Source organism: Podarcis liolepis (genome assembly GCF_965112155.1).
Source record: "Podarcis liolepis genome assembly, chromosome: 12".
Taxonomy (NCBI): domain Eukaryota; kingdom Metazoa; phylum Chordata; class Lepidosauria; order Squamata; family Lacertidae; genus Podarcis; species Podarcis liolepis.
The window spans coordinates 56,950,864-56,974,782 of record NC_139563.1 but is presented as its reverse complement, the minus strand read 5'-3'; the positions used below and the strand labels follow the sequence as shown (position 1 = coordinate 56,974,782).

The 23,919-nt window shown below is 43.4% G+C and overlaps 1 protein-coding gene and 1 long non-coding RNA gene across 10 annotated transcripts in view; one reads left to right on the top strand and one right to left on the bottom strand.

Moving 5' to 3' along the window:
* HECW1 (HECT, C2 and WW domain containing E3 ubiquitin protein ligase 1) overlaps nucleotides 1-16,798 on the bottom strand; it is a 195,391-nt gene extending 178,593 nt beyond the window's left edge. For 5 of the 8 annotated variants that reach the window (XR_014517938.1, XM_083468751.1, XM_083468753.1 and 2 more), the window contains exon 1: nucleotides 16,512-16,556. Coding sequence is in view for 5 of the 8 variants with exons in the window: in XM_083468751.1 (XP_083324877.1) it covers nucleotides 16,512-16,541 (30 nt within the window). In the remaining 3 variants the exon portion in view is untranslated. Of the gene's footprint in view, nucleotides 1-16,511 lie in introns of all 8 variants that reach the window. The other 3 variants (XM_083468752.1, XM_083468749.1, XM_083468754.1) reach the window with 3 other exon arrangements.
* Nucleotides 138-8,601, top strand: LOC310690358. Of its 2 annotated transcripts, none has more exons than XR_014518052.1 (2): nucleotides 138-407; nucleotides 8,319-8,601. It is a non-coding gene; the product is annotated as an uncharacterized lncRNA (long non-coding RNA). The 2 variants fall into 2 exon arrangements; XR_014518053.1 differs by lacking the exon at nucleotides 138-407 and adding an exon at nucleotides 3,140-3,220.
* Nucleotides 16,799-23,919: the final 7,121 nt, after the last annotated feature.

The following is a 23,919-nucleotide window of genomic DNA, read 5'->3' as shown; positions in this document are numbered from 1 at the left end:
CGAGTCTGAGACCCTTCCCACGGAGAGGAGGAGGAAGAGGAGCCACCACTGGCCACTGCAACCTGGATGTGTAATGTCACATGCGCATGCCTGTATGTAATGTGTGTGATGTCACATGCACTATGTGCAGGCATGTTCATGTGACATCGCACGTCTGCGTTGTGGCAGCAGGCACCTACAATGCTGAGACTGAGATGGCACCCCAGGGAGAATTGCTGCTATAGCACTGTTAGGAGCAGGAGTCTCAAAACCCAAGACCCAGTGACTTACTAGGGCCCCTGGTGTGACCCATGGCAACACCCGTAACTGCATGGAACACACACTATTGAGCCACCTACAGGGGAGAAAGCCTCTGCTCTCCATAGCAAAAAGGGGGGCAAGAACAAAATACAGTAGATGTTATCAAGGTGAATGCATGTTGCTCCCATTTGCTTATGTGCTGAGAGATAACAGGAATACATGGTGTGGTTGGTGAGGGCAGCTAGAGTGAAGATTAACCTTATCTGCAGACTCTGGTTCCTCCTTCAAAAGTCTGTCTCCCATCTGTCCGCCCCCCCCCCCCCTTCCTCCTTTTTTCAAACTCAGATGGGGTGGGTGGGGAGAGATTGACTACCAGAGACAGCATTTGCAGGGAGAAATCGGGGGGGGGGTAAGCTCCCTTGCTGCCCACAAATTCCCCCCTCCCAACTCCATCATTATGGGAGGAGGGAATTACAGTAGGGGAATCCTGTGTTTTCCTCGTAACATTTTGTTCCATCCTGACTCATCACTACCTACCACTACTATCTGGCACAGAAAACCCCACTGTTTCCTTTTGACAGCTGACTTTCTGGAATACTTGTGCCTGGGATCTCCAGGGCATAGTAGGGAGATGAATTTATACTTCTGCTTATCCTATTCATTCTATAAATGTTTTACTTTTTAGGAAATTTATAACTTCTGCTTATCCTATTCATTCTATATATGTTTCACATTTTAATAAAATAGATAAACTGGAGCTGCAGTAGCCATTTTTAATGTTAGAAAAGTATTACAGCACAATCCTATCAATGCTTACTCAGAAGTAGGACTGCATTTAATAGGGTTTACTTCTTGGAAAGTGTACATGGGTTTGCAGCTTTTGCCTCTAAAATGGGGGAAATTAGATACAGCAGTTTTGACATGTTATCCGTTAACTGGTGGTAGAATTTATTTTTGGAAATTGAATTTTATGCAGTTGATATATCAAGTGAACAATTAGAGGTGGTTTCTGGGCAGTTGTTAGATTGTGAATTTGGTCCTTTGCTACAGCTTTGTACATTTCTACTGGGAATGTACAATACTAAGTGGAACGCTATTGCATTTCTCAGTGGTTTGCAGGTGGGAGAAAAGTGAAACCTAAAAAAAGAGTTGTGCTCACCATCAAATGTATCTTACCTAACCTATTATGACTTCCATGAACAGAAATGCAGTTAAAGATGCAAGCGTTTGAAATGTAGAAAGGTAACTGGTAGAAAATGGTCATTGAAACAAGCGTGGATTGAACATCCAGGGAAAGAGTTACCTGGAGAAAGACCATCCGTCAATATATGATTATTATTTTTTAAGAAAGAAAAAAAGTGACTCAGTATGAGAGAAACCTTAAAAACAACAAAAGTCAAAGAGAAGGAAAGGCAGAGGAGCAGGAAGCAGTCAGGGAGGCTCCTGACTGTAGGAGTGGGAATGAGAAGAAGTGGAGTGTGGCTCTTTGTTCATCCTTTTGCATGATCTCTCTTTCTCATTTCAGCCAGACCCCACTGGCACTTCCTTTGTCTATCGATCCCATTGTGTTCGGCTAGCGGGACAAAATCCTCTTTATCTTCAAAGAAACAAGAAGATAAAACATCTCATCAGATTTTGAAAGGTTATCAAAATCACACTTAGAAAGGATTCGCAAGTCTATGTTTTTAAAAATTGATGGAGAGAGGGAATATTTTTTAAAATATTTGCTTGGAATCAAGGAGTGGAAGGAACAAATCCTCATGATCCGTTTGTCAAGTCCATGAAGTACTGCAGTGACTGGAAGTTTTGCTTTTCAAAGAAAAAATTAATACATTTCCTTCAAAATGCAGATATGTCTTTTTTTCTGCTTCAGTGACAATGAGCTGTTAAAACTGCACTTTGTCAACCTATTGTTTTCTTAACAGCAAGCTCTTAACTGCATGCATGAATGAAAGAATGAATGAGCCTTCTGTGGAAAATATGCATCATACAACATCACTATTTCAGTAGATTCAGCCATGTCAATAGTTGCTCAAAATAATATAGTAAGAACAACTTGTGGGGCAAGGTAAGAAAAACGCCATTCAGAGATAAAAGAAAAAGAAGCTCTTTTAAAATGGCCTTTTTTAAAAAAAAAAAAAAGTGAAGACCATTACTTTCTTTGTCATAGTAATGAATTCTGGCTTGCACTTCCCAGGGAAATGAGAAGCCGAAATAGTACATTTCTGTCTTGATTAGATTCATTTTGAACACGCCAATGCAGATAGCTTGCCTTTTCTGCCTGACATTAGTAAAGCTAGATTTTTAAAAAGGAGCAATAACATTTTCATTTACTAATCAATTTAAAGCAAGGGTGAATAAGGGCACAATAAGGTGTACCTTGGATAAAGATTAAAACAGTGAGTCGGTATTTAATCGAGAAACCTGCTCCTGATACTGTTAGTTACAAAAAACCAAAAACCTTAGGGTAAATAAAGAAAGAAAGAAGGGAGGAATGCAGACATTTTAAAATACTGCCACCAAGGAAGTTCTTCCTGTGCCCAGTCAGGAAGGACAAAACGATGAAGGGGAAACTGCACTTCATTCTCCTGTCTGTTCCCCTACTTGCTATACCAACTTCTATTGCCCGCTGTGAACTGCTACAGCCAAGTAAGACAAGAGGCAAGAGAGCTTTCAGACCCAAGATACCTACTTAACAAGGGTTCAAAATCTCCCCATGTAGGCCACAAGCAGCAAATGTAAGGCTGCCCAAATGTTTTTGGACTCAAAGCTAATGGCTCAGGGATGATGGGAGTTGTAGTGCAGCAACATCTGGAAGGCCACAGCTTCCCCCTCCTTGATGCAGACCATGGTGTCTTTCAGTCTCCAACATTCCAGCATTTCTCAGGTTGAAGGAAGTAGAACTTTTATTACATCATGAGAGGAACAGCTCTAAGGATCCTTTCTCACATTTGCAAGGACTCCTTCCTGGGCCATAAAGGTAAATGTCAGAAGCCCAGAGCTGGATTGGAAGGGTCTAGCTGCAGGCATCCTGTTGTATCAGAATCATTCTTCCTGCAAGCTTGGGCTTCTTCTTTGCCTTACATGAACACAGCCTTAGCAGTGAGTCCGCGAGTAGCTGTGGAGGCCAATTCTGGATACACACGTCCTTCCACAGTGGGGACATAGGTTTTCACGTGGGCTTTGATCACGGTGAGGGTTTGCCAAATATTGGCAACACCAGCATGAGGAACAGCCATTGTGTGGGCTCCTCCCAGGCAGCCCAGGACTTTTGGGGCACAGAAATGAGCTTTTGTGGCACATAATGGTTTCCTTGCTTCAAGCCTAAGAATAGGGTCTCGGCTGAGTCTAAATAATGTGAATAAGCAGCTTCCTGTGCGGCACTTTTGCTGGCATACGCTTTAAAGACTTTCGAAACCAACTTTCGTTTCTGTACCACCACGGGCATCCTTGCCTCCTGACACACATACAAACAAATTTATAAGTTACTTCTACTTTGTTTATCAGTTGAATAGAGCAACCACATACTATCATTTCAGAAATCAGTTTACACCCCCCAAAAAGTGTTCAGTCCAGTTCTAAGGCAAAAGTGATATTCTAATAGCCAAACCAAACATTTTGGAAAGTGTGGTTCACTGTGAGGTACGCGTACGATAAAAAAGGAGAAAGTAGCTACACTGTATTGTCTCAGTTGAAAGAAATGTGAATGAACACTACTGGAAAAAGATGCAAGTGGGATCTAGACCAGGAGGGGATAGGCTGTGGCCCCTCCAGACACTGCTCTGGATGTCAGTCCTAGGGCTCGTTCAGCCCCAGCCAGCACAGAACGCTCATCAGCCCCAGCCAGCACAGTGAATGGTTAGGGATGACAGGAGCTTTAATCCAACATCTGGTGGGCCATAGGTTTTCTATCACTGATACAGGCTGTGGAGGAGGAAGGTGAGTGGAATCTAGTAAGTGAAGAAATAAGAACGTACAGTGGTACCTCAGTTTTTGAACATTTCTGTTGACGAACATTTCAGTTTTTGAACGCCATAAACCTGGAAGTAAATGCTTCACTTTTCGAACACGCCTTGGAAGTTGAACATGCCATGTGGCTTCCGCTGAGTGCAGAATCCTGAGCCCTAGCTGTTGGCTATTGAGTTTTTGATTTTCAAATGTTTCAGACCTCAGATGGTCTTCCAGAACAGATCACGTTCAAAAACTGAGGTACCACTGTATTTTTGCAGAGCCTGTGTGATGGCCTGGGAATCCGATTCAGAGGCTGAACCGGAGGAATCCCAGCCTGCACAGGAGTCCCCGCCTCCAGGGCTGGCTGAACTGGGGCAGGGCCTTGTTTCTGAAGCACCTGCACCTGTGCTGGATCCTCAGGAGCAGGCACCAGGTGAATCCACTCTGGCTCCGGAGGTGGTTGAGGACTCAGTGCCTACAGGTGAGTCTCCCCCTGGGTCCAGTAACCCTTCAGCCTCTCCTGAACTGCAGAGGCTCAGGGCAGAGAGGCGAAGGGAATTGGTTTCCCCCAGGAGGAGTGCTCGCCTTAAGGCCAGGAGAGGCGGGTCTCCTGGGGGCCGGGACCGCCCCTGGCCTCAGAGAAGATAAAGGCCAGTCAGCCCGGTCCCAGGTTGTGGGAGCAACGTCGTTGATGAGCTGTTTCGGCCAGCACCCAGTCCTGTTCCCCCAGAGTTCCTGTCCTTGCCCGGCTTCTCGCTGTGGACCCCGCTTTGCCCGAGGAGGACTGTCTGGCAACCCTCAACTCAGGTCCTGGACCTCGCCCCACGGTAACCTCCCCCCTGGACCAGCACAGTCTGGCTAGCCTCCAACTAGAAGCCCTGTGATCTTCTAACAGAGTATCCACAATGATTCTACCAGAATTTAACTTTGTTTCAACCAGCTCTGCCTCCAGCTCCACAGCTAGACTTCCTTGCCCAACTCTACGTTCCACTTCTTGGCTTCATTAAACTCCAGTAATTGCCTGTCAGTCCAGCTATATTACTGTCTTGCATGCCCAGTAGTATTTTTCTGGACTGGGAGGTTCTTGTTTCTGTCTTGCAGACTTCCCACTCTGCAGTGCTACCAGGTACTCCACCAGAACTATGGAGTAGGTTCCAGACTACCCTCCCAATTGAGCTGTTCACTTACTTCAATTTCGGCTTCTTGAACCCAGTCTTAGAGTACTGGTTATTTTCAGTTTTGGTCTCATTCACACTGAATGAGTGTTAAATCTCAGGTTGCTGAACGAGCCCTAGGACTGACATCCAGAGAACCTTTGACAGTACTGGTGCAGTGGAAAAGCATTGCCACCACTGCTTGTCCAGCTCCTCATGCTTAAAATAAGTAGGAATTTAATTCTGCTCCACAGTAAGAAACAGAAAAGGTGCAGAAATGATGGGACTCTAGAAGGAATAGGGTGGGAGGTGGAAGAGTCAGCACCCTCTCCTGCTGTATAAAGCAACTGAGATGGCTCAGTCAATACAGCATGAGACTCTTAATCTTAGGGTCATGGGTTCGCGCCCCACATTGGGCAAAATATTCCTGAATTGCAGGGGGTTGGACTTAGATGACCCTCATGGTCCTTTCCAACTCTATGTTTCTACTACATTAGGTAAGAGGTTGCAACCTGGCAATCCTAGTAAGCCCAACATGTGCTTTACTCTTGGATTGTCAACTCATGTCTACATTCAACAGCTTGAGTCGTGGCTTGAGCTGCTGTGTTATCATTATGTGATGGTTATTTTACCATCAACACAAGACCAAAAGCGAAATTAATATAACATTTATCATGCCACTGAGGGCTGAATGTTCTGGGATGGAATGTCATTCTCACCAAGGAAACAAGAGTTCGCTTGTGATTAAGACTTCATATTTCCCTTGCTTGAAATTTGTGGTGTGTGTAAGAAAGAGCAAAAGCTCCCAAAACAATGACGACCAGAACAATTGCTTGAAAGCAAGCTTCTTCAGTAAACAAGCAAATAGCTAGGGCTTGTTTTTGCAAGGATGTATTAAAAGAAAATAAATGTCAATTAAAATATTTTAACATCAAAGGCAAATTTCTCTCAAGTTACAGGCAACAAACACTTGAATTTGATTATTAAATTGAAAAAGCTTTAATTAGCCCACGTCAGTTTGCCTTTTAAAAAATGAAAACATCCTATGCTAAATATACCTCTCAAGGTTTATTTAAACAACAGTATTTTCGACACACTCATACAAATTAAATACAGTGTCCTTGAATCCATTTCAGATATACACAAAGAACTTCAGCTTTAAAAAAGAAGAAGAAGTCCCACAGGATCACAGATGTCCCACAGATGTACCTAGGAGTACACCTCACTGTACTTGACAGGGCTTACTTCCATGTAAACATGCATGGGATTGCACTGTCACTCTCGTAATATCTCACACATTAGCTAGTCCTAAAGCTGAGTAATGGATATATAGCCACCAAACAGAATTTTCTCTAACCCAGTGCTTTCCACTCTGTGCTCCTAGAAACACTACCTAGGTCTAGGCAAGCTACAACCCAAGGGCCACCCAGCAGTGTAACATGAGTTGCTGGTGCCCAGAGCACGCAAGCCGCTGACACCACCAGAGCATGCTGTTCCCCCCACTGGAGCCAAATTACTTTCATTAGTGACATGTAGTTAGCCCTTAAAAGTTCACTCACATACGAACACACTTTAGACCACATCACTCAATGCTTAAGGTGATCTTGTGAAGTGATCATATAGCCACAATGAGCCACATTATCATCTTCCTCAATGGTTTTCAAACTGTGTTTCAAGCAACCCTGTGGTTTCTCAGAAGTTATAGCAGGGGTTCCATAATATGATGATCAGTAACAGCAGACAAACTTCCCAGAAACACAGCTTAGGGCTTGTCATAGAAAGCACAAGTCCAAGCAGTTTTCCATTCGTCCCACACTTTCTAGGCACAGGTCTGAGTAGTTTTGCCTTTGCCCGCCACTTTCCCCTGGAAAACCTGCTCTTTAGCACTAAATCAGAACAAGCAGAAATCAGATTGCTGATTGTTCTGATTCAGCGCTGGGGAAAACGTCAGCGCAAATGGAGGTGTGGGTGAGTCCTTGTTCACCACTATCAACCATCTGCTGCGATGCAAAGGCATGAGGGAGTGTTGGGAGAGTCCCAGGGAACTGCATTCAGTTGCATTTGGGTGTTAAGTCTGCATCTCAAAATACTCCCAGAATCCTCTGCAATGAACAGGGGTTCTGTGGCAGGAATAAAGGAGGTCCCTAGAAGACAAATGTGGAAAGGGTGTAGTAAAGGAAGAAGGCTTTAAGTTCATATATCTAGCAAAGTGATTACTCAGAGAAGCAAAGGCTCAGAAGAGACTTCCTTTTCTATGACAGACACTCCAAAAGGGATTGGGCCAATAATAGTGAAGACAAAGCCATTGCTCTAATCTCTCAAAAGAAGTCAAAGTGAAAGCCTCACATGCACCCCAGCTACTTATGTTCTCTTCCAATGTCTGCTGTTCATATTTTTATTTTTCCTGAAATAAAAAGAATACTATTACATTTTTTTGTTTAGGATGGGCAATGCGTGAGGCACTGTGATCATTCACCTCTGTCTTTAATAAAATTCCATTTATATTTCCCAGGGCAACCTTACTCTTGCAATGAGTGAAAGGAAACCTTACTGAAAACTAAAATCCCTTACTTTTCACTTCCTGAGATGTGAAGCAGTCAATATTTTTAGTTCTGTATCTGCTTCTCTCTCTTACCCAAGTAGAAACACAAATCTAAAATCAGAAGTATTTTAGCATTTAGTTAATTTTGCTGTAGTATCTCCCCCCCCCTTTTTTTGCGGGTAGGGGGACAGAAATTAGAACTGTCTTAGTATAGTGTCCAAATATACACATTATGTTTTTTGCCTACACATCAAATTAGCAGGCTCTGAAAAGGACTACATCTTACTCTAAGAAAATTATTAATCTATGTTCCCATTGTGTGAGACATAAAGAAAATTCTGTGACCTAGAAATTACTGCATTTATAATGAACTATGTTGCAGATAACTGTGACACTTTGCAATTACCCACTTATTTCCTTCTGTATCAAAGCTATTAACAGAACGGAGAAGGATGCGCCAGCTTCGAGGAAAATCTCAAGGGTGGAATGGCTGAAATAATACAACGTGGAGCAGTGTGTCATGTGCCCTTTAGCACCATTCTGCTTCCAGAAAGCAAAGGAAATTGGTGGATGTGAAGGAATGAAGGCCTGAAGCATTTTTTAATGACGGCTACTCAAGGTCTCAATCATCAGGCTATCTTACATTGTATAGTCTAGACCAAAACTACTTAACAGTTCAAAATAAACCTTATTAGCTGCTGCAACATATGAAAATGGCAAGTAATCATTAAACAACTCACTACTAGACTGGTCAGCAGGTCAACCAAGGGCAGTCAGTCTAGGGTCCAGATCCCATTCTTCCCTTCTCATTTTCTTCCCTTTCTGATGTCAGACTCATAGATTCATAGCTGGATGAAGCTAAAACTTTGAGACTGCTTGTCCTAGGATGGTATGGAAGTTGAGGGTGGGAATTCAGCCTTCACAAAGTCAGACAGCAGGGAGTTCATTCTAAAAGGCTCTTGCTGCCCTTTAAAAATGTGTATATGTGTGTCTGTGTTGTAAGTAGTCCATGCCCACTACAAAGTGCAAATATATTGAGAAGATAGGAAATCTTAAGTAGGCTGCAAAAGGATGAACCAATGTGATGCCTTTATTTTCTTACACACTAGAGTAATCTGGAAATAGAAGTAACAACGTCCCCAGCAGGCCCTGCATTCCCTTTTCTTTTTGCTGGCAAATCACTGCCATCTCACCCTTTCATGTTTTTGGCACCCACTGCGAGGGTTTACGCCTTTTATTCACTCACATACCTAGGTGGTAGTGTAAGCATAATCTTCCCATCACCTTGGGGGCACCTGGAGTTGTTCCTATACATCCGCTTCCACCTCATCCCTCTGTCACTCTCAAAGCTGTTTCACCTGGAGCAGCCCTACCACAACATGCAAGCCCCAATGTGCACCTTCCTAGCTCCTCCCATAATGTAGCCAGGAGCTGCATTGCAAAAGTCAGTGTTAGACAGGGGACAGGATATTAGAGCACTGGAGGTAGCAGGGAAGCAAATGGCTGTGCTGATGCCCTGCCTGTTTCCCAACACTCTTTATCATGTGCCAGTCTCTGGGGGTCTTTGTAGGAGGGGAGGACTGTAAGCAGAGTGAGCTCTTGACTTGGGCCCAAGTCTGAAGGTAACAGTGCCACTGCCTGGTATGGGAAAGGAACATTGTCCAGTTATGAGAAGACAAAAACTCCAATGCAAATCCTCATTATTACATATTTTACATGGCTGTTTATTTGTATATATTTTAAAATTTGTTCCTGCGAGAAGTGGACCCAGTGCCAACTAACAGTCCCCTCCCCCAGTTGCTAACCAAATGCAAGGAAAGTGTGTGGACAGGGTGGGAAGGGACATTGCAGTAGTCCACTTTAAGAATGGAGCAGGTTAAGGTGTGCAAAAAACCAACAATCCTCCATCCTCTTCTCAGGGTGGTCCTCTGTGTTGAATAGCACTATCTCCACTTTAATTCAAGGTGGTGATGAAGCAAATACAAAAACTCCATCTTTCATTGCAGCAACTCTTGCCAGTTGATTATTTGCCTTTATAGCAGATTGGCAAAATCAGACACTTCTCTCAGGAACAAATACATTGTCCAAGTGCATTATGTCCTAACCACAGAAAGGTTACAAAACTCTAAGAATGACTCATAAAACCATTACTTAGCCTCTTGGACACTATGTATTCAGTATGAGGGAGGGGAGGAGGAGACGACCTATGCTTCATCTTAGATTTACATTGAACATTCTTCCTGTTCACTTTGACTCACAATTTGTTTGTGTGAAGAAGAAGAAGAAGAGTTTGAATTTGATATCCCCCTTTATCACTACCCGAAGGAGTCTCAAAGTGGCTAAGAATCTCCTTTCCCTTCCTCCCCACAACAAACACTCTGTGAGGTGAGTGGGGCTGAGAGACTTCAAAGAAGTGTGACTGGCCCAAGGTCACCCAGCAGCTGCATGTGGAGGAGCGGAGACGCGAACCCGATTCACCAGATTATGAGTCCACCGCTCTTAACCACTTCACCACACTGAAGCTTTGTTTAATGGGGGAAATGGCATCCTAGTGTGTCCTCCAGCATATTAATTCCTCCTTATATTGGTTATAACACTGTAGGAAAATGTGGTCTGCTAATGAATTCTGAAAACTTCAAAAACAAACAAACATACATACATATACATTCTTTGATAAGGACAAAGGGAAAGTAATAGTTTTCACCTTCCTATTCTAACTGGTTAGGGTTCAGATCTACAGTCAAGAATAATTATAAGAAGCACATATTTGAAAGATCTACAAATCCCATAAGCACCAGCATTCCAAACATTCCCAGGTGCATCCAGCAAATGTATGTGTGATGGCTCCTCTCGCTTGTAAAGAGGCAGATCAGAGGTGGGGAATCTCTGACCAGCATGCCTAATGAGGGCCACCAAGCCTCCCCATTTGGCCCATTTTGGTCAAGTCATGCTCACCAGCCCAGCTGTAGAGTTGGAAGGTTCTACACTTAGGCAGGAAGAACCAGCTTCACAAATATAAGATGGGGGGCACTTGGCTTAACATGAGTCAACAGTATGATGCAGCAGCAAAAGAAGCTATGCTATTCTAGGCTGCATCAACAGAAGTATAATATCCAGATCAAGGAAAGTAATAGTACCACTCTATTCTGCCTGGAGCACTGTGTCCCATTCTGGGCACCACAGTTTAAGGATACTAACAAGCTGGAATGTAACACTGATTATTATTATATCCACTGATGATGGTGGTGGTGGTGGTGGTGATATATTTATTTGTACTTCACTTTGAGGGACTTGAGGTAGTGTACAGATAAAATAGGAACAGCTAAAAACATAGAAAAACCCCTCACTCATTTTAAAAAAAACAATTAAACATGTATAGAATGAAAACTATCTCTCTCTCTCTCTTTTTCTCTTTTTCTCTCTCTCTCTCTGTGTGTGTGTGTGTGTGTGTGTGTGTTTTCTATTAAAAACACACAGATAATTACAATAAAAACAGCATGTTTCCCAAACCTGTTGGAATAAGGTGGTCTTCAACTGGTGGCAGAAGCACAACAAGGAGGGAATCAGTATAACTTCTCTAGGGAGGAAGTTCCAAAGTCTGGAAGCAGCCACTGAGAAGGCCCTCACCCACATCCCCACCAAGCAGGCCTGTGAGGGCAGCAGGACCGAGAAAAGGGCCTCCCCTCAAGATCTCAGAACCCAGGCAGGTTCATATGAGGTAATGCTGTCTTTCAGATAGCATTGGGTCTTTCAAATAACACCATTATTGTTATTATTATTATTATTATTATTATTATTATTATTATTACTTACAGATGAGCTGAGATTTAAGAAGGGCAAGTGTAAGAAATAAAAGAAAGGGGAAAATCATGATGGACAAATATATACCAGTAGCCAACACTTGCCGGGATAAGGCCAAGTGGACCAAAGCTTAGAATGAACTCAGGCTTGCAAGAGAGGTTAATAATAATAATAATAATAGATTTATTGAGCTATGTTTGAAGCAAAAGGAAGAACAAACAAGTAGTAGGTCCTTTGTGTGGAGAAGATAGAAATGCTATTGTATAACAGAGAGAGGGCAGAACAGCTCAAAACCTCCTTTGCCTCTGTCTTCACCCGAAAGGAAAGCAATGCCCAACCTGATGATAACGTAATAAATGTTGTAAGGAGGGAACTGCAGCCCAGGATAGGAAAAGAGGTGGTACAGGAACACCTAGCTACTTTAAATGATTCAAATCTCCAGGGCCTCAGGAGCTGTACCCAAGGGTACTAAAGGAGCAGATTACACCAAGCTAGAAGGGGTAGCTAAGGTGACAGAAGACAGAATTGGGATTCAATATGACCTTAACAGATTGGAGAACTGTCCCCAAATTGACAACATGAATTTCAATAGGGACAAATGTTTAAGAAACAAAATCTTCTATTCCTTGTTTTTTTGTTCCATTAATGCCTTGACAAATTGCATATGGCATAGACGAGAGAACTGAGATATTAATGGGCGCAAAGACTATTATTGAAAAGGCCACAGAAACACATTGTAACAAAACAGAAATAGCAAGAGAATGTCTATAACATCAGTCTATAACAAAAAAATAGTGCTAAGATTAATAAAATATGTGGCAAATCCATATACTTGTGACAGCAAGATATTTGCTATGTTGAGAGAAAACTCTATTATATGGGATAGCAGCGTTAGCAAGTTTTCTTTAAAATAATGCACTTAGCTTACAAAAAAAAAGCACACATAAAATCTGATGGGGATGTCCTGACTCACAACTCAAACACCCAAATCCTAGCCGTACTTACCTTGAAATAAATCTCATTAATTCCAGTGTGACTTATTATAAGTAAATACGCTTAGGATTCCAGCCTCGGTCTGGTTTAGAATACAGATAGGCAACTGGCTCAATCCACTTCCCTGAGGGCACCCAAAGCATCATCCAACACAGACCCTACTCCCAAAAAGACCTCCTTATATTATGCACCTCACCCATTTCCCCCATCATGAGCTGAGACACACACAAATGGCTCTTTAACACCCTCCACATAGTTTCAGCAGCAACAGAAGCTTTGGCAGAGTTTTCCCATTACACATGTCAGATCTAATCCCCTTATGACAGCCAAGATACAGGCAAATAATATGTGTGAGCAGCTCTCCATCAAAGTCTTCTTTTTGCTGCTCACAAAGAGGAGCTGAAGGTGGTAAAAAGCCACCTGTCTGCACTTCAACATGGGCCACAGGAGTAAGAAATGAATGACACCAAGGTTGCTGGCCTTCTAGACCTTGTTCAATTCAAAAGATGGCCCTTGTTAAAAGATTTTGTTGCTGATCAGCAATTTAGGATTTGCGGAGCACAAAATAACCCAACCGTAGCACTGTAAGAGCCACAGCATCATAATCAGGCAGCTGATTGAAGCAGTCACACTTTGTTTACCCTGAGGCCAGGCAAAGGGCTTGAATCCACATGGTGGATTCTTTGGATGTAATTATACATTCCTGAATCTAACACAGTTGGTAGGAATGCTTTCCAAATCAATTTGTCTGCTAAGGAAGATCTGAGCATGCAGAGGATTCTGGGGCAAATTCTGAGGTCATCATAGTCATCATCTGACTGGGTTGCCCCAGCACCAACACTTTGAATTATGCTCAGAAACATAGTGGGAGCCAATGCAGATATTTTAGGACCAGTGTTATATGGCCCCAGCAGCTGCTCTTGGTCACCAATCTGGCAGCCACATTCTGGAATAGTTGTAGTTTCTGAATCACCTTCAAAGGTAGCGCCATGAAATCAGTATGTCTAGAGTACTGGCCAGTTTCACTATCACCCTACATGTGTCCAAATCCTGGTGGTATAGAACCCACAAGCAGGTCAGGAGGGTCTAAGTCCAGCAGGTAGTCTGGGAAGGAAAAAGATAAGGATTCCTGAAAACAACAGTGGCTGTTTTCAGAACCCTGGACAGAACCCAAAGAGCAGCCTGGCATGTTCTAAAAAGACCTTGGTCTCAGCTGAGCTCTTACTACTTTTTCTTGGCAGTGAGAGGTCAAATAATAAGGGCTCACCAGCCCTGTTTCCTCCCTCTCTCCTCTCCCAACCTTATACTGTATACAACACAAATGTCTCACATCAAATGTAACTGATCTGGGGGGGGGGGCAGTCCTACAACCTGAAAACGAGGTAATGCACATACTTTTGTAACCTAAGAAAATCTTTAATAAAAATTATTTTTTTAAAAAAACAACCTGAGCCCTTATTACACTTCCTGAGTCTAACTAGCTCTCTCAAGCAGCAGCATCCCCCTAAAGTGACAGTCCTCTAGCCTGGCGCCTAGTTCTCTGTCACATCTGCAGGGCCTCAGGCTGGGCACGCTGCCTGTACTGGAGAGCAGGTTTGATGGAAAGGGAGGCCCTTGAGCTCAGGGAGGGGGCTCTCTGGCTGTCGGACACAAAGTAAGCAGTGAGGCCCAGGGACCCAGAGTCAGCACCACTTTCACCTTGCCCTCTGGGTCCCCTTATGGGACGCTGCTCATAGGAAACGTTCATGAGAAAATGAAAACTGAACATGGTATTTAGTGGTGTCTTTTGTAATATTCACATGTTTAATGAAAAAGCTATGACAGACCTTGGGAGAATTAACTGTACCCATAAGCATCACCGAAGAAGAAAGCAATGCCTTTGCAGTGTGTGAGAGCATTTCAATGCACTGCATTATATATAAAGTCCAAATAAATCATTTCATTTACCAAACTTTCCAGGCTATGATTAGCACCAGTCTGCATCAATCAAATAGTTGTTGTTTTTTAAAAAATGAAATGTGTATTCTCAATCAACTATTCATTTTAAAGACATAATAAAAAGGAAAGGAAAATGACTAGATGTTCTCTTTGGAAACTCAGACAGCTTGTTTCAAACTAGATCTCTTTGGTGGCTTTTCAAACCATTGCCAGGATTTTAACTAAAATGTACCACTTACTGAGTATAATTCTATTCAGAATAGTAATAAAAATAGTACCACACTTTTTAGAAATAATTGTGTGTGTATTTCTGAGGAAATTGAAAAGACAAGTATAGACTGCAGCCAAGACACATACTGTACTGTACTCTATTTCTTTACAAACACACACATAGCAGAAAAATGATAATCCCTTCTTAGTGGAAAATCCAAATTTTCAAATGCTCCCCAAGCTAAAATGAATTACTGTAATAACCAGAATCCTCATATGTTCGCTGTTCAACAAAGGCACAGCTGACCACCTGCTATGTTGCATCTTACAGACAGCGGTTTCCCCATTTCTCAAATGCTGTTCTCTTTAGACCAGGGATGCGCCCCACTGAATCATATGACAGATTGCTAAAAGCACAGGGAAGGGGCAAGGGGAGCAAGGGAAAGGGTTCCTTCTAGCTTGAGAGACTGCTGTACTGCCTCTCTGTGCAGCATAACAGGGGTGCCTCTGCAGTTCTACAGAGGAAGGATGTCAACAGCCAGACCCAAGCCAAATAAATAATTGCTTTAATTTGAGGATATACCACACATGGCTTAAATGGGCAAACTGAAAGGCAGGAGGCTATGTGTTTGTGTGCGCACTTGCGCTATGCAGCTAGAGAAGGATTACTATTTTAAAAGCTGCATTATTCGTGGTTGCATCACTGATCTTAAACCCTCAACCGCATATGACAACAAAACAGAAAAGGTCCTTAGCATGAGTCAATGAAACGTGCCTTTCTTTAACTTGAAAGGAGGCAAGGAGACAGCAAAGGAAAGCAAACAACTTGCCATTAAAGAATTTGCTGCATTGAGTTAGAGGCTGTTGTAAGCAAAATAAATCAGAGAGAAATTTTTTTTTAGCTCAATACAGGATTACAGAAACCCTGTCAAACTAATGTGAACTACAGATAGCACAAGGCTACCCACCTTTGTCCCTTATTTTCTTGCTAGTACCGACAGGCCAATTGATATACGCACCAAACCAAACCTAGATGCTGAATCCAGAGAAAACATGCACATCCCTTTTCCCCATCCTCCCAGCCAGAGAACTCTCATCCCGCATAGCGGATGGGCTGCTTCCAATTCCCTTCACAACCCGGCAAAAGGAAGGGGGAATGTGTGCACAGTCTAGAGATGCTCAGACTGTATTGTACACATAAACACAACCCTGCCCCCTCCCCCACACATTCAGTCATGTGCCAGCGGGTGAGTAAAAACTACACATTTGCTGTCACTCTGCACCCATCCATTGTCTGCACCCCTTCCTTAAAAGAGGAAATACATCTCTACAAGAAATGAAAGAAAGCAGGCTGGACAGGGGTGGACTCTATCTATCTATCCGGTGTGTGTAGCTTGAGAATGCCTGGTCCATGAGTCCAACTCACTGGACTGAAGGCCCCTTCCAGTTCCTCCTAACCGGCAACCAGATTCCTTTTTTACTCTACTTGACGGGAGGTCACAGCGCCTTTCCCCTGCGGCCCCCACCGAGCTGGCTACACTTCGCGACACCAGAAGCCCCAGCACGAGAGAAGCCTGGCCGGAGGGGGACCACAACAAGACCCGGAGACTTGGATGCCCGAAGCCTTCCTGGGATGCTGGCTTCCCGCAGGGAAGAAGGGCCAGCCGGGAGCGGCGCCTTACCTGGAGAAAGCCGGGCTGCGTGCAGAGCATGCTCTTCGGCCCCTTCAGTCCCCCGGCGCGCGTCTCATGGCCAGGCGCCTGGCGGCTCCGCGCTGCAGTCAGGGCGCGCCCGGCTGCCCCTTCTTCCTCCGCCCCAGCCCCGCACCTTCGCCCGGCTGCTGCCTCCGCCTCCTCCCTCACAGCGGCGCTCGAGAGGCAATTCCCCTCGCCCAGGCGGCGGCGGCGGCGGCGGCACCAGCAGCAGCCGCTCGTAGGTCCCAGGCGCGGAATACGGCAGCAAAGCGGACGCCTCCGCCCTCTCTGGGTACCAGGCAGGAGCCAGCCAATCACCAGCGTCGCCCCCGCCCCTCGCCCCGCGCGCAGCCCACGCACGGCGGCCGGGACCCGATGCTGCTGCTGCTGCTGCTGCTGCTGCTGCAAGGGGAGAGAGGAGGGCGGGCAGGGCGGCCCTTTCCCCCACGGCCTCTCCTTTTCCTCCTCCGCGCTCGTTGCGCAGATGCACGCACTCCGCAAAGGGACCCGGAGCATCTCGCGCAGCCTCGCTCGCCGCCTGTGCTTTTGTTAAGGGCCGTTCATTCAGTCAGTCATTCATTCATTTTGGTAAATCGTTTTTATTTATTTTATTTATTTAAACAAAGGGGAGAGAACAGTGCGAACCGTACAGGCACTGTAAATAATAATACAGTAGTAATAATAATAATACAACAATAACAACAACTTTGGCACAAAGATCAAACGCAGAACTGCATAATAACCAATGCCAGGCCCTGGTTTGCTTAGGGAGAAATAGCTTGAGGGAGGCGGGAGGGAGATGGGGTGAACAAGGTATTAAAACACAAGACGCAAAGCAAAGGCTGTGAAGGCACTGACAGGGAGTGTTTATTACATTTTCAAGAAGTTTAAGTTAGAATTGAAGGGGGAGGAAAGCGGATAAGATAGCATTACATTGGTTTATTGAATCATCCGTAAACTATAATATGCTGGATGAGCAGTCAAGTTACACGCATCATTATTAACATGTTTAATAAAACAGTACCAGATTAAATAGAATGTTTTATTATACCATGCAACAAGATTGGCTCCTACTAGATCTTTCCAAAATATACCTAACCTTTATGGCTCTAGCAGCAGTCAGTTTGCAGTGAGAAGGTAAATCTTTGGTATCTGAGATGTCAAGTAGGGCCAAGTGAGGAGACGGACCAAGTGTTCAGCCTTTTTAGGGACATTTATGCTGGTGGCAAAAATTAGCTTAGCGCTTGCTTTATTTTGTTTTTGTTGCTACAGAGTTGTTTCTGCAGTACTTCCTTTAAAAAGTGACACTCTGGCAACCTGGTTTCTCTCTCAATCACTGGCGTGTGGGGAATCCCTCCGGTGACTCCACAGTGAGGGAAAGGGGCTCTGTCCCTCCTCAGGGACACTTTCATCAACTCTTCACCTATTTCAGTCGAGTCCAAGCACTGAGAATAGATTTAAGGCCTGAGCCCTGACATAAATGAAGCCCTGAGTTTGTTCTTCTCCCGTCTCCTTGTAGGTTTACTGTCTGCAGGGTGGGTCCATCCAAAGTTAAGTGCCAATGATTTCATTGGGAGACAGTTAAGAATTTATAGGGTTTGATTTGGCTGAAGTTAGTTGAAGTTGTGATCCGTTTTAATCAATGTGCTATGTCTGGATCCAGCCAATAGACACTGACTTAGGATATAATTTCAGGCATCTACTGAAGTGGATATAATTGAAGGATATAATTTCAGGCATCTAGCCGAGGGAAATGTATGTCACAATAAGGCTGTAGTGCTGTGTACTGGACTTAAGTCCCACTTAAAGTGGAGCTTACGTCTTAGTAGGCTTTTATAGGATTGGACTGTAAGTGTGTCTTTTAGGTGCTACAGGAGTTTTTCATTGTTTTATTGCAGGTGGGATTTAACTTCATATTCCACTTGTAATTAAGGTTTGATGACACACTTTTCTCCAATAAAGCAGCGTGGGAAAGGAATGGTTGGGAACGAAAAAGCATCAAGGGAAGAATAGACTTATGGTAATTCTTTTCTTGCTCACCACTTCTCTTCTTGAACCTCATTCCCCCCTCCACCAAAAATGTCCCACCCCAAGGTGAGAAGCAGTTTTTCTGCTGCAAATCACCCCCCCCTTTATAGCAAAGAAACAGGCTCTTGTCCTTTTATTACACAAGTGTACTAATCTTTTGTTAGAATTGAATACATCATCTGCTTCTAGTTGTATCCAAGACTGCAAACATAAACATGGTTACTCGAGATCTTTGAAATCAGTTGATCTTCTAAGCACATTTCTTGAGTACAGTGGTACCTCAGGTTACAGATGCTTCAGGTTACAGACTCCGCTAACCCAGAAATAGTACCTCAGGTTAAGAACTTTGCTTCAGGATGAGAACAGAAATCGTGCGGCGGCAGCGGGAGGCACCATTAGCTAAAGTGGTACCTCAGGTTAAGAACAGTTTCAGGTTAAGAATGGACCTCCAGAATGAATTAAGTTCTTAACCCGAGGTACCCGAGGTACTGGAATGGGTGGAAGGGATGTTGGAACTAGTTTTATCTAAGATGGGTTTAAAAAAAAAATCTACAGCACAAATTCATCCATATACTGGCATTTCTCTTTGAATAATTTTCACTTTGGATTCATTTATTGTTAAGATATTGTATCCTCACATATTTCTTAAAACTCCTGTGTTAATAGTTCTTCATGCATCAATGGTTGCTACTGACATATGAAAGATATAGTTCAATGCATTTAAACATTAACCAACTATCTTCCAATAAAGAAAATATTCCATACTTATGTTTTGTCCTCACCTCCCACAGATTTTGCAGTACTGCTGTACCTCATTAAATAGTGTGAGGGTGTGTGTGTGTCTAGCTTCAATGAATACAAATCTGGTGGAAGATTCCCCCCCCCCCCCGCTTCCCTCCAGTTTTCAGCTCCCCTCCCTGAAGTGGAGCATGGACCTTTCTATTTTCAGATTCACAATTTGGCTTTAAATGCCTTGTATAAAAAGTAAAAAGGATGGGTTTTTTAGGTCAAAGACTTCCCAACATTTTGATGAAAATTTGTGTTATGCTTTTTTCTGCCAAAAGGCAGCAGGAACCTTATAAACATGCCTCAGTGGATTAAGCTTGCTGCTTTTGCTCGGAAGAAGGTAGCATAAGAGATGAATCCCTGTTCTATGAAGACCACATGCCAACTCACCATAACATTTTGCAAGCCATATCAACTATTTCAATACAAACTTCAACTCAAACATATGCATAAAGATTGGACCCAACCCTAAGCACATGTTGAATCCTTTCCCTGACTGCACATATCTGATGCTAGAGGGACTCTGCCCCTCCCCTTCCCACCTGGATTTGCTCTTCTTCACATGCTCTCACACTACATTGGATACACACACATTCACCACACACAAACAGACCAGACATCTCTCTCTCCCCACACTTTACATGTCCACAGCCACACATAACTATGTACCTTCTACCTCTCACTCATAAATACATTCAGTACTTCCTCTCCTCACTCTCTAAGAGGATCTCTTTCTCCCCACCCCACTGATCCTTCTCTCCTTTTCTCTCTCTACCCAAGACCATCTCCTCACCCACAGATCCATCTCTATCTCTCTCTCTTTCCATCTCTTGCCTTCTCCCACCACAGCCCTTTCTCTTTATCCAAGAGCATCTCTTTCTCCCACCCTCACAGATCCATTTCTCCACCTCACTACCCAATAGTATATTTTTCTCCCTCTCATCTCACAGATTTCCCTCTCTCTCTATAGGCAGGAACCTTTATTCCCCCCAGCAGAACAGTTCTCACTCTACCCAGGATAATCTCTTCCCACCATCACACACCCTCCCTGACCTCTCTTATCTGTTCAAGGACCTTGCAAAGGCCTACAACCATGAAGTAACAGGCGAAGTGATCCCACTGCTTTTTCCTCCTACCCCCAACTTTCAAATAAAAGCTTTCAGGGCCTGCAAAAGGGCCATGAAGGAGTTAGAAAACACAGAGAGAGAAGGGGGGTGGGGTGAAACATGCAGGACTTTTTAGTACTTTGGAAAGAGTCCCCACCATTTTTTTAGAAGCTCAGGAAGCAGTGTGATGACAATATAGTGCAAATATAGTATAGGCATATATATCACATAAAATCTTTCCCTCGGTTTTTGCAGGCACAATATCCCCTCTGCTGCCTCCCAAACCCTTTGTTCTTGAGTTTATAACCTTAAACCTGAAAATCAATACAATGCATACAGTTCAGCAACAGAATTTCCCTCTTTCTTTCCTTGCAGTTTATATTGGTTCTGGGCCTCTCAATTTTAGTGGTGAAAGAGATGATTTATTAAGTCTCTGGTATTTTACTGATATAGAGTGGATCACGAGAGATCCCACCAATTTCAGCTCCTTTCTCCCAGTGTAGCACTGTGACTTATGTGATTTTCAGACAGTCAAAACTGACTCTCTCCCAGTCCTTTATTTCAGTGCCATTAATTTTCTTCTCCCACACAAAGAGACCTCTCTGAAACGGCAGTCTAGGAAGGTCCTGCTACCGCTTTCACAGCTGTACTTTGCTCCCTTGGGAGAATGCACCGCCACTCACCCTCTTTTCTATCCAATTGTGGACGTTGCTGTTCTCTACTCACCGCACTGCTTTCTCTGCAAGATTTTGTCATTTTTGAACAAAAGAAATGCCGGGATCTTCCAATAGAAACAGGAGGGAGTTAAGTTATATGTTGCAAACCAAAGCTAATTGTCTGCACAAAGGTACGATAGATTTCGCATGAGGACTGGCTCATTCATAAATCAAGTGACCAAATGTAATGAGAGAGGACTGCCACTGGAGAATGGCCTTGCAGTGCATGGAAACCATCTGCTGCAGAAAAAGTGGGTAGTATGTATGTATCTACTTGGTGAAAGAGAAAAGACCATCCATTTTGTAAAGTCCTGGCAGGATCCTGTGAGGTCTCCTGGACAGGGCCATCTGCAGTCATGTACCAGGATGGGGTGGCAGAGGTGTTTATTCCAGGCAACAGCAAGGGTGCAAGATGGTTATGAAGGATCTTATAACACATTGAAACAACCTTGTCGTGTAATGTTTTCTCATCTCATTGAAAGTGCACTGGAGTAATGTACTCAACATCACACAATTAACCTGGTTCCCATAATGTGTGTGCTGTAGAAAGAGGTCTGCGCATGTCAGAACATATGAATAATAGCAGGTCCACCATGCCCACATATTTGTCTGTGGCTGTATCCTAAATGCTGTGTCCTGACAGAGCCAGTCCACCAAAGATGTGGGGTGAGGCAACTGCCTCCTGTGGCATCGAGGAGGAGGGCGAAGAGAAAACCATAGGGTCATAGCATCATATAATTGTAGAGTTGGAAGGGACACCAAGCGTCATACGCTGCTTTATTTGGCGAGATTGTACAGTGATTTCTCTTCCTCCCTTGCCCACCCATGGCCTTGCTTGCTTGCTCCCCCCCCCCCCGGCAACCTGCTCCTTACTAAAGGATTCATTAATTACTTTAGTTACTGCACTGTTAAGGGAGGCTTTGCACCATGTTGGGGTCTTTTAGCCCTGCCCCTATCCTTGCATGTACAAGGTTTCAAATTCCTTCATTTTGCTGGTGATAACTGATCCCAATGTCATTTAACAAAACCCCTAAAACTTAAAAGGTTGGCTGGGATGAAACAACTCAGAACGCTGGTTCTATTTCAGAAGTGGCAGGTTAGATGAGGAAGTTTACCATATCTTACAAACTTCTTTGTGGTCAGCTAAGGCCCCTAACATGTAAAAGAGTTAAATTGAATGATAAACAAAGCTGAAGGAGAAACAAATAAAAATGTGTTATAGAGCGTAAACAAGTGCATGCGAATAAATTGGAGTGTTTCAAGCAAAGAACTGGGACACAAATTTCACACTTATTGACTGCAGATATTCAGTCAAAACTGTTCAAAGGTTCAAGTGTCACTCTCTTTGACATGGTACACAGGCAAAATAGATATTCTGAGCACCTACCATTGACATTTAGGGTAATAAGCCCATTGAATATTGTCACAGAATCTATATTTCCTAACTCACCCCCAGGTACCTCAGGTTCAGAAGAGAGAATAAATTGTACTAGTAAACACATTTCTAATATATTATAGTTAAATATTTTACTCTGGTTGCAAATTTTGCATTTTATTTTGCAAAGTTTAGACGTTTTTGAATGGCAGGATTAACACAGTTTAAATATGGGCATGTTAGGGATGTTATGGAGACACAGTCCATCCCCCAGAGTAGGAAGTAATCGTGATGTCGTGGCATTCAGTCCTTGGAGGCTACAGATAAGTATGGAAAGCATATCTGCAACAACAATAAGCACTTCTTCCCACATTCAATAAATGCTTATTCCCACATTTCTCATGATGTCACATAGCATTAAACATTAATGAAGACAGAAGGAGGAAATTGAGGTTATCCAATGCTCAGTAAATTTCTTATGGCTCCGAAATGCAAAAAATGGATGAGAAGGACGAAACACTGCATTTATCATGTTGGAAATGAAAATAAAATGCAGCTTACATATTTTTTGTTTCCCTGAACTGTAAATAATACAATGTGAGGAGCATATATCATCTCCTTGTTTCATTCCGCATAGTGTTTGGCTGCATGGGTGCATATCAGAGTGCTAAATTATGACAGCCTGTACCCCATCTTGATCAAATTAATTCCAGCCCCAGGGCTACAGTAATTTGCATAGCCTAGTTTTTAAAATGGCTTTCTATGTGAAAACGCACCAGTTTTACATTTCCCTCTCTTGAGTCTCTTTCTCTCCAACTTCCTTTTGTTTCTGAGATGCCTACCTATGCACTGGAGAACGGACAGAGGTTAGCAATTACCATACTTGGCAGCAAGCTCATTTCCATTTGCATAAAATATTAATCTATGTGGGTAAACATGTCCCCATATTTTCTATCTTAAGCTACTATAGGACCATAGAAAGCTGCTATAAATACAACAACTGCTTTTTATAAACAAGGTTCACTGTAAGTGGGAGCAGAGGAGAAATCCAAGGCGTATGTCTAAACATTATAATCTGCACCTCAGTTCAAAGGACCTTATTGACGCCAAAGCACCCACAGCATCCCTGATCAAGCACAGTTCTCCAGGCACTTCAAAGGCTGGTGCGGAATCATGTGCTCTTTATGGGTGTAGAACTGCTTCTCCCGTTTTTAAAAATGAAAAGCAGCTTTGAGAGGGGAGGATTTATAGCTGAAAATATTTGCCTTGTTTGTTTTGTTTGTTTGTTTTGTATACTGGTCTTCAGCCAAAGATCACAGGTACTTGAGCTTTTGTGGTCCCCAGCAATTTAGGGCTTTATAGGTCAAAACCAGCAATTTGAATTG